General features: G+C 47.0%; 2 protein-coding genes across 2 annotated transcripts in view; both read left to right on the forward strand.

Annotated features, from left to right (window-relative positions):
• The window catches only part of LOC139964293 (uncharacterized), a 103,916-nt gene that overhangs the window by 13,926 nt on the left and 78,901 nt on the right, over window positions 1–11,089 (forward strand). The gene's annotated exons all lie outside the window — the stretch shown is intronic.
• LOC139964295 (uncharacterized) lies at window positions 168–8,033 on the forward strand. The gene is made up of 2 exons (XM_071965786.1): window positions 168–5,326; window positions 5,769–8,033. The coding sequence occupies exon 2, from the start codon at window positions 5,770–5,772 to the stop codon at window positions 7,882–7,884; it is 2,115 nt and encodes a 704-aa protein (XP_071821887.1). The 5' UTR covers window positions 168–5,326; window position 5,769; the 3' UTR covers window positions 7,885–8,033.

The raw sequence follows: 11,089 nt of genomic DNA on the forward strand, positions 1-11,089 counted from the left end.
TGAAATGAGTACACTCTTAGTAATTTATATCATCGGTTAGAAATTAGGTAGAAATATTGTTTGAAGCAATTTTGTTCTCGTTGCAGTGAATCTGTAATTAGCCTTGGTATTCCAGGGCAGTTGGTTGCCGTTTTTGGTAGTACTCTCCCCCCCCCCCCCCTGGATTTGTACTCAGACTCCCAAGCTTGTCAGAAATCTAGAATACTGTAGATAATGTGTGATTTAACTTCTTCCTTAGAGCCTTGTACTCCTAACGTAGCTAGTTGCCTGGGTTTGGTACTCTCCTTCCCAGGATTTGTACTTGGACTCCCTGGCTTTTCCAGAAATCTAGTATATAGATCAAATGTGCAGTACTTCAGATCCTTACTTCTTTAGAGCCTGGTACTCCTATGGGTACTTGTAGCAATTTCTTACTTACAAGTTTGGGTACTCACAGTGTGGTACTCATACCACCAGTCTGTTAGGTAATATGCATGATAGAGATTTTGAAGTCCAAACCTAAGTCTAAGTAATGACCAATGCACATATAGTTCAGGTGTCAAAGGTCAACAGTGTTACCACAGAAATATGCTAGATGGTTAAGGAAAAAAAACGTGGTCAGCCATGATCAAAGTCAAACAAGAATCTTTAAAATGTTTCCCACGTCAGTAATTTAATAAGCACTCCCGATTATCTACAGAAAATTTGGTGGGTCAGCTTCTTCAAGGAAAGTTTCTTTTTTTTCTTGGATTAATTTTAGCAAGTTTTAGCATGCTTTCATTTGGTTCCAATGTTACTAATTAACGACAAACTTTATGAAAACCTTTCGATCGTATCCAGAGTGGAGAGTACGCTGATCAAGCATATCTGTGGGAAAGCCATTTTAAAACATTCATCGTTTCAATATACAAAAGAAGCATCTGTGAAGCAAGAGAATGAAACCGAAAGTATAATCATTGGAAATGAAATGGTTTAAGTTAGTCAGCTGTATAAGCTTGAATATAAAGTATATATATTAATTGTGCACTTAATTTGATGCTGGAGACGCATTATCTGTATAACTGTAGTTAGGGTTCGTTAATATTATTCGAGTAGTTACTGTAAAGGAAAATCATACCCACTAGCAGACCATCATTGAAGCCCGGTAGAGAACATTCACTATTAAAAGACCTGTTTTAAAAAAAAATTATATAGTCATTTACTTGCCGGAAATCTTCACGTTTGTCAATTTCTTTGGAAAAGCTTCAACAGTGTTTATTTTGGAATATCTGCGTAACTGCTACTCGGAAAGTTCTCCATTGAAGCATTTTGGTGTGTGCTACATGCGCCAACTTTTGACATCATTTACTGTACTCAATAATTCAAGTGGTCTTTCATCAGTTAGTTATGGTAGATAAACTGTGTTAGGATCATCAGAACATTTTGCTCTTCATTACAGTATGTGATTTATAATGTTATATGTCATCACTCATCAGTCAATCTTTTCTAGATATTCTATATAAGTACTTATTAATATGTATCCTTTATTTCGTCCCTTTTTGGTAACTGTGGATTTCCCAAAATGACAGACCAATTATGTACACTATATTCACTGGTGAATAGCAGACCAGCTTTGGGCCAGTAAAATTCCCTTGTCCTTTTAGTATTATTTCAGAGTAGCAGAATATTTGCTCACGGATCATACAGCAAACATGTGTGTAACATTTCCAGAGTTTCATTGATACTTTACATGATTCTGATAAATACATCCAATAGAGATATTTACTTCAGTAATGAATATTCATCAGGCAGCCATGAATATATTCATGACTGAGAAACATTAAGTGGTTAGATTGATCTGTTTTGATATGTGACTAATTTAGCCAAGTGGTGTAATGGGAGTGGGGGCAGGCTTGTATACACCACGGGGGGGGGGGCTGTTAATCGTTGCAGTGAGTTACTATATAGATGTAGCATTCACTAGGTGCAGTAGTTTTTATGAGTTGACCCTTCAACATCTGCTGTTTCAAGTATTGCATTGTAGATTTGGAATTGCATAATAGTCCTTTGTATTGACGGAAAACAAAAATTTCCAATTTCTTTGGCTTGCCAAGTTTTACTTTCAGTCAGTCATTAAAACCGTTGAGAGGAAGGATTCTCATGATATAGTTAAGTTGATTCAAACCACTCATGTTGAGAATTTTCAGTTCATATGCCAAATCAGTACAGCATGGTGTCATTCAAGTTCCATTTTTTAATCAGGTTTTTTCAGTTCTTTGCTCTTTGACCAAGTAATTTAATATTTACGAATGACTGGAAAACTGCTCCAATTTAAACAAAAAATCTTGATCTTTTATTATTTTTTTTTATAATTTACTTTTCTTCTAGCTCCTACTCCTAAAGAGTTATAAATCTTTTAGTGCAATACCAAAACATTGTCTCTCACATTTTTTGTAGTATTTTATTTTTCTTTGACACTTATAATGGTAGCTAGCATAAGATTGTGGCATTAACTCAGTGCAAAATACTGTATGAATACATACAAGTCAACTCTAATGTGTACTTGAGGGCATGGACGAACAGAAGCTTCAAATGGTAATTCATAAAAAGTTCTGCTTCAAGGTTCTAAGGAGGAGCCAGACATCATATTTGAGCCTCTTTTTGAGTCTTTTACATTCCGTCCCCTTTTCTCATTCAAGAACAAATCTAGGGAAAGATTTTTAAAACATCTATAGGTCCAGAGAGGTTATTATGTATGCTGATATTTGAATTTCCCTGCCCTTACAAACAACTGAAAAATGAGCATGCATGTATAAAGTAAAATCCCCATTGCAATATGTGAATTATGTAGTAATATTACTATTTATGTAGATTAAGTTACCCTTGATCACTCAGTTCTAAGTGAAAGGGAAGTGATTAAAAATAGAAGAAGGAATTTGTTTTGTAGTTCCCTTTCCTGCGCTGTATCCTGATGAGAAGGATGTTGTTTACCTCACTCTTTGCTGTGACCCGTCTACATAAGGGACTGAGTTTAATTTAACACAGTACAGTACCTGTAGTTCTTGGCTTCAACCATACACTATATATAGGCTACTGTATACATATAAACAGTGTGCACATACTCACATACTGAAGTAGCATTGTTATCAGGTAGCTGCAGTGTCTATGCACTCTGTACAGTCAGGCATGTTGCCAAAGAGAAATAAAAGGTTTTGAAGTACATTTTAAGTGAACTGATTTATTCTCTCCATATGCTTCATAGAATTTCGGTTTCACGGTTGCATCGATGTACAGTACATGCATCATGTGCTCCTATATACCCAAAAGCTGTAAAATGTTCTCTGCATCGATAGTGTCAGAGAATGTAATAATTTAATGCATGCAGGGATGCCCTTGTACATGAGGTCTTTGTTTAATTTATATGCTCTGTATATTTTAAAAGCTGTATCATTTAAAGATGTACTATATGGCATTATTTTAAACCATCTCTCCCCCCCCCCCTCCTCTAATCCCCAGAATTTCAGTTCAGAACAGGACTAAAATAGGAATATAATCAACAGATGTTCATTAGATATTTCAAGAAGAATAAATTCTGCATTCTGCAGAAAGAAGTGATCGTTTCAAGACTTTTCCAATTAACATATTAAACTTGTCAGTTAGCTTAGGCTCAGAATATATGCATACTACATGTAGGATAGACCTAGCCTACCAGTTGAAATAATTTGTACATACTGTACCAGTGGAATGTTTCCTACTTCAGTAATATCATTTTAAAAAAAAATATCTAAGGACTATTTTTTTGTCGGCATTCAAAGTGTGCTGATGGAACAAAAAAAAAAGATGGATTTCTTTTTTCTCATTCAATAGTTGTTAACCCAGACTTATCTGTGTGGTATTCATTCTTGTGTCATGAAAGATCTTGTTAAACAAGTAGACATTCTACAGGACTGAAAGGTTAATTTTGCTTTAGAATGACCATAATTTAATGCTACAGTATTACACCAGATCCTGTAATTATGAAAACGAAAGATGGTTACTTTAGTGAAATATACATAATCTGCTACTTGACTTTACAAAGCTTCATTTATTGGACTTTAAATTGTTCAGAAGAACCAAATTCATGCTTCATGAGCAGACCTGTCAACTCTCCTGGTTTTACTGGGAGACTCCCGGTTTTTACCCGAATCTCCTGGCCTCCCGGTTTCATATTCTATTCTCCCGGTTTTTTAATGTTTCATCACTTGCGAAATTTCTGAAAATAGCCAACAGTTAGTCCTATGCCTATCGCGTAATAAGTGTAATCTAAAAATAGATTGATTGTTTACAAACACGTTACGACTGACACAGTGCTGTGCGGGACTCTCAACCAATATCAGGCTGCTTTGTCAGTTCTCAGACTTCGCCCAATGTCATTATTGTACGTTGGCCTTGGTCAGTACAGTAGTACGGCGTGCACTGTGCATATGCCATGGTGCACAAGTGTAATAAACACAAGTTGTCACTTGTTTGTATATGCGGCGTACCGAATGTGTGCAGTTCGCATGTAGGCTACAAGTTTGTATACGACAAAAAAACAGTTAAGTTCTATGCCGGCACACACTTTACCTGCGTCCTCTTCGATGCTAGGTGAATATCACGTCTTAAACTACGATTTAAGAAACGGCTGTTTCAAACATCTCACTTATTCTTTCGGCCACTTTAATCCCTATTCATTGAGCACAATAGCATAACCTGCGTATAAACTCGTACAGGGATTAAACGAGGTGTCTACGCGGCAATTTGTTTGTCAACGATTTTATAAGCGATTGTACTTGTTTATACGTCTTTATACAATCCTGTGCGCGTACACATGTCCAGTTATACATGAGCGGTACTGTAGACTATTTATTTAGGAGTATTTATATAATTTCAGTTGAAAATTATCAACCTCCCTATTTTCCCCTTATTCTCCCGGTTTTTGGGCCCTGAAAAACGTTATTCTCCCTATGTTTGGGTCAAACAGGTTGACAGGTCTGTTCATGAGCATCCAAACAGTGGTAATCTACAGAAATGTCTATGATTAGATTGAAGAAGTACTGTATATATCTAGATTTACTTCGCTCCTCGCTTACCTGTCTCCTCACAACCTTAGCACCTCATTCTACCGTGCCTATAAAGTCCTGGTAAATAAATAACACTGTGCGCCCTCTATGACCGGACCCCCCTTCCGGTCCCTCCTCCTTTTTCATTCTACCATTCCAAGTGCCTACACGCATATTTTTCTTGTGGATAGTTTCCTTGGAAATTTGTCTTGGTTTTCTTCGACGATCGCCGGAAGTTTTTTAGCTTCGGATCTTTAGAAGTTTGACAGTCCTTTCCTGACCGATAAGTATCCTTTTTGTCAAAAAGGGAGGGTTTTGGGGACTGTTTTCGTAGTGCGTTTCCTCCTCGGGTTGGTTTGCGGCGGGGTTAGCAGTTCCGCGAAACTGCCTAGGTTCCCGCCCTATTCCTCCCCACGCTGAGGCGTGTTGTTGTTAGTGTGTTTTCATAGCTTGTTTACTCGCTTTCTTCCCCCCAATTAGTTTTCTCTCGTCCCCCTTTTGGGGATTCATATTTTCACTCTTTTTGTATGTATTTCTCGCTCTCTCATTTTCGTTTCAGCTTGCATGTTCTTGTTAGGCCACCCCGTAGCGTTACCTTGTTTACCGTTGCTAGGTTACGCTACGCTCCACCTAAGCCTAATTCCCTCCCTAGTTCTCCCTTCTTACGTTAAGCTTCTATTGTTGTTCATTTATCACTAAGAAGTAATCTTCCTTAATCCAGTGATTCAGCATGTCACGCAATCCATTGAAGTGCATCAACTGCTCTATGTTTCGCCCAGGCAGAGCCTGGGACGAACACGACCTTTGTCCGAAATGCAGATCCTGCACCCGACGAGACCCCTGCCTGGTGTGTATTAAGTTTACACCAGCGCAGTGGCAGGACATCGACCTGTGGCTTGAGGGCTTACGTAGCAAGCTCCAGGGAAGGCTGGACTCGATCCCGAGCGCAATCGGGGCGCCGGAGGTTCCAGGAATAACGGGAGATAGAGAGGAGGAGGGATTAGTAGAGAGAGAGGTGGAGGAGAGTGGCCAGGAGAGGGCCGAAGGAGAGAAAGAGGTAGAGAGAGAGGAAAGAGAAAGAATTCCCCTAACGGCCCCGGCTACGTCCGGATCAGTTACGGCCAGAGGGAAGGGCAGGAGCAAAGGCAAGGCTCCTGCCAAGAAAAGACCTCCGAAGCAGAGGCACAGCTCGGCCGGACTGGAGACTCCGTCTCAGTCCGGGCCGCAGCTAAACAAACCCACAGAGCGCGGCCTGCCGGCCGTGGGAGGCTCGGGTCCAAAAGAAAGAGTAACCGAGGGGACGCGGAGACGGAGCCGGTCCCGTTCCAGGGAGCCGGACAGGGAGCCGGAGAGGCGGGTTCCGACGGAGATCCCGGCCCGAGAAAGCAGGGAGAGAGAGTCCTCCCGCCGACCCAGAAGGGAGAGATCGGGGTCGCATACAAAATCCCCAAGACGGAGAGAGAGGAAGAGATACTCTCCAATCTCCGACGAGTCCTCGGACTCTTCCGACGATGGATACAGAAGATCCAAGAGGAGGCGCCGGTCCCCGAGACGGCACCAGGAAGAGGAGCCAGCTTGGCTATCTAAACTCACCGGCCTGCTACGGCCCCTGCTGGAGCAAAGGACGTCCACGGTAGCCGACGTGGCACCGGGCCCTACCAGCCCCGTACCGACCATGACCCCGCAACCGGCCCCGGACCCGGACGCTCTGGATTGCAGAGCGTCGGTGAATCTTTCCGGCTTGGAGGACGAAGGGGAGCCCATAGATCCAGATCCTCTCGACTACGATCCTATGGAGGACAGCTTTGGCCACAATTACGAACCGGAGGAGGCGCCCGTGACAGGAGGAGCCCTCCCACAGGAGCTAATAACACGGGCGGCAGACATATTCAGACGACACCTGGGGTTCGAGGAACCCGAGACGCAACCGCAGAAGGCGGGCCGGGTATCAAAATTGACAGCGACCGGCGAAGCGTCATATAAGCCCAAAACTACCGTACCAGTAGACGCAACCTGCTATGACAGATTTGAGGCCATTGCCAACAAGACCAAGTGGACGGCCTTCCCGGCCAGGGCAGATAGAGCGGTCAGGGTACCTGACGAGGCCTGGAGGGATCTATTTAGATCTCCAACCATCCCCCAGGAGGCCAAGGAGAGGCTAAAAGCCGAACAAGGGGCCTCATCCACACACGTGTTCAAGACCCCGGACCAGAGGAAGCTAGAAGAGCTCTTGGTAGAGGTGGACATGGCAGCCCGTTCGGGCATGAAGTTCGCATCGGTACTAATGCTATCAGCCGAAGTCCTCATGCGACACCACCAACAACTACCTGAGGACAGCAGCCAAGTATCCAGGGACGAAGCGGGCCAGCTCCTCCTGCTGCTGGGCCCCCTCGTCAGGCTCGCGTACGATCAATTTGCAAGGATCGCTACCAGGTCCGTAAAGGCCCGTAGACAAAACATCGTCTCCGCCATCCATTGGCCTTCGACGGAGGCTAAGGACAGAATGTTGGAACTACCAATCCTCGGGGAAGACCTTTTCGCGGGCTGCTTCCAAAAGAAACTGCAGGAAGAGGTGGCCCGAAGGGAGACTCTGGCCAAATCAGAATTCCGACCCCCACCTACCCAGAGAACCAGACCCTTCCGCCCGAGGGAGAGCAGAGCACCTAGAGGAACGAGAGCAGCACCCGCCAAATCTATGAGCAGAGGAGCTCTCAGAGGCAGAAGCCGGGGGGCAGCCTTCCCTCCGACCCGCCCCTGGCCCCCCAGAGGAGGCAGAGGCTCGACGTCGACCAGACGGGACAGTGACCGCTCCTCCACCCGACCAGCGTTCGCCGCCCGGCCCTAGGGGTGCCCACCTCACCGCGGCCATTCCGCCGGTGGGGGGGATACTATCAAACTTCTCCCAGCAATGGGTATTTATTGGCGGGGACAAGTGGGTGTTGGACACAGTCAGACACGGGTACAAAATAGAATTCTCCTCCAGCCCACCTTTCGGGGGCGGAGGAAGGCAGACACTCACACCCACGGACCCCGTCAAACGCTTAGCCCTAGAAGGGGAAATTCTGGCCCTGCTGGCCAAGCAGGCAATTACAAGAGTTCCGGAAGAGACGGGACCGCTCTTCCGGTCCTCCTTCTTTCTGACCAAAAAACGGGACGGCTCCTGGCGTCCCATCCTAAACCTAAAACCCCTGAACACAAAACACATCCGACCAAAACACTTCCGTATGGAGACCTTAAACTTAATATTACCCCTACTCAGAAAGGGCATGTGGGCGGCGACCGTAGACTTACGGGAAGCTTACCTGCACATATTGATACACAGAGAACACCGACGATTCCTAGCGTTCCGGTACGCAGAGCAAGATTACCAGTTCTGGGCGCTCCCATTCGGCCTAGCCACGGCTCCCAGAACCTTCACGAGAGTCGCGGGAGCAGTAGTCGCCTACCTCAGAAAAAGAGGAGTCACCCTCTACGTATATCTAGACGACTGGTTGGTAGTAGGGAACAGCCTATCGGAAGCAACCAACAACGTCCACAAAACGCTCCAGACCCTTCAAGAACTGGGCTGGATCGTGAACCAGAAGAAATCACGGCTATCGCCCTCCCAGACGATCCAGTTCCTCGGGGCCATACTGGACTTCACCACCGGGGTAGCCCGACCCTCAGAAGAAAGAGTCGCGGCAGTCAAGGCGACCACACAACAGATCTTGGCACACCGGGGGTCACCAATGGGGACATGGCTCCGGGCCCTGGGACTCATGGCCAGCCTCGTCGATATAGTGAGACTGTGCAGGCTACACATGCGACCCCTGCAACTGCACCTCCTGAGGTCCGCAGACCCTACAGACCCAGACAAAACAACGCTCATCTACAGGTCAGAGGAGGTCACCCAACACTTTCGATGGTGGCTCGACCCAAACAACTGGAGTTCAGGGGTACCCTTTGCGATACAGCTACCAATGACATCGATAACGACGGACGCGTCACTGTCCGGATGGGGAGCTCATTGGAGCAATCGCACAGCATGGGGGACGTGGTCCCAAACAGAAAGATCTCTCCACATCAACATCCTAGAGATGATGGCGGTCAAAAGAGCCCTGGAAGCTTTCAACGACCACGTACAGGGAACGATAACCACAATCTTCACCGACAACACGACAGTGGTGGCCTACATCAATCGGCAGGGGGGCACCCACTCAGAGAGACTGTGCCGACTCGCGTGGGAGGTGATAACAGCGGCCGAGGACTCCGGCATGATCCTACGGGCTTCCCACATCGCGGGCAAGCTCAACGTGATGGCGGACGCCTTATCCAGGGGGCACATAGACCCCAACGAATGGTCTCTGGAACAGGAGACTTGCGACAGAATCTTCTCGATCTTCGGCAAGCCCACGATAGACCTGTTCGCAACACACAAGAACAACAAACTCCAGACCTTCTGTTCCAGACGATTCCACCCCCTGGCCTACCACACGGACGCAATGTCCCTCTCTTGGGACCGCATGGAGGCGTATATCTTCCCCCCGCTGTGTATGATCGGACAAGTCCTCAGAAAAATTCGGAACTGCAAGGGCAGGTTCACACTAATAGCCCCGTTCTGGCCTCGCAGACCCTGGTTCGCCGAGATCCCTCAGCTCCTCATGGACGTCCCAGTGAGTCTACCGGACAAGCCCCACCTATTGTCCCAGAGACAGGGAACTCTCTCCCACCCAGACATCAAGGGGTTACAATTAGTTGCCTGGAGGCTGTCCGGTCTTCCCTACGACAGAGAGGCTTTTCAGAAGACGCTAGAAGGGGAACGACCGCAGCGACTTACGATTCCCGTCTGCGGAAGTTCGACCAATGGTGCCGACCGAGACAGATACTGCTGCCTGCTGCCTCTGTGACACAGATAGCCGACTTCCTCCTCTCACTCTTTGGAGAAGGGAAACAAGTCTCCACTATCAGGAATTACAGGTCGGCCATCGCTGCCATCCACCAGGGCTTCCCAGATGGCTCCACACTGAGCAATAACCCGTACATTGCACAACTCATCAAAGGCATGGCGAATCGTCGCCCACAGATCAGACGGCTGGCCCCCTCCTGGGGACTCTCAGCAGTGTTACATGCCCTGGCAGGACCACCATACGAACCAATGGCTAACGCCTCCCTGGCTGCCCTCACAAAAAAGACACTCTTCCTCGTCGCAGTTGCGTCAGCAAGAAGGAGGAGTTGCCTCCACGCCCTATCCACCAAGCAGAATCACATCAGATTTGAGGGCCACGGGGTGAGGATGGTTCCAGACCCGTCATTTATTGCAAAGAACCAGACCTTGACCTTCTTGCCAGGAGACATTTTCATCCCGGAAATTAAGACCATGTCGTCAGTAGCCGAGGACAAACGATGGTGTCCAGTCAGGGCACTGAAGTGGTACCTGAGCAAGACAGAAAAGTTAAGACAATCAACTTCTCTCTTCATCATACCACGACCACCCTACGCAGCGGCCTCCAAAGACACTCTATCCAGGTGGCTAGTAGAGATCATACGCCCGTTCACATCGGGGACCTCCCGACCAAGGGCTCACGACGTCAGAGGGGTCGCGGCCTCTACAGCCCTATTCGCCGGCATCCCGATAGAGGACATACTCAAAGCAGCAGCGTGGAGAACTCCAACTACGTTCGTCGCCTGCTACTTGACCGACACTTTACACGCCGTAGCGGCATTTGGTAGCGCGGTGATGCGAGGTCCGGTGGGTAACAGGTCCCACCCCTCGGGCCTCCCACCATCGGGCAGTGCCACTCGGTGCTAAGGTTGTGAGGAGACAGGTAAGCGAGGAGCGAAGTAAATATTCCAAAACTTACTGGTTTGGATATCTACGAGTGACGAGCTTACCTGTCTCCATTCCCGCCTCCCTCCCCCGAGAGGGTGGTGGGACACAGCCGGACGGAGGAGCGGTCGCTCGACTTGACTCACGACTCCGAGCTTCACACCAGATAGACAGATCCACCTTCCACCAGAGAGCCATCGACTATGTCTATCGGTGAGTGTACCTATGTGTTTTCGTATGCGTT

The sequence above is a fragment of the Apostichopus japonicus genome, chromosome 22, assembly GCF_037975245.1.
Source record: "Apostichopus japonicus isolate 1M-3 chromosome 22, ASM3797524v1, whole genome shotgun sequence".
NCBI classification, from domain to species: domain Eukaryota; kingdom Metazoa; phylum Echinodermata; class Holothuroidea; order Aspidochirotida; family Stichopodidae; genus Apostichopus; species Apostichopus japonicus.

Excerpts from the sequence above, each read along its gene's own strand:
- LOC139964295 (XM_071965786.1), top strand. The coding sequence starts at position 5,770 with ATGTCACGCAATCCATTGAAGTGCATCAACTGCTCTATGTTTCGCCCA.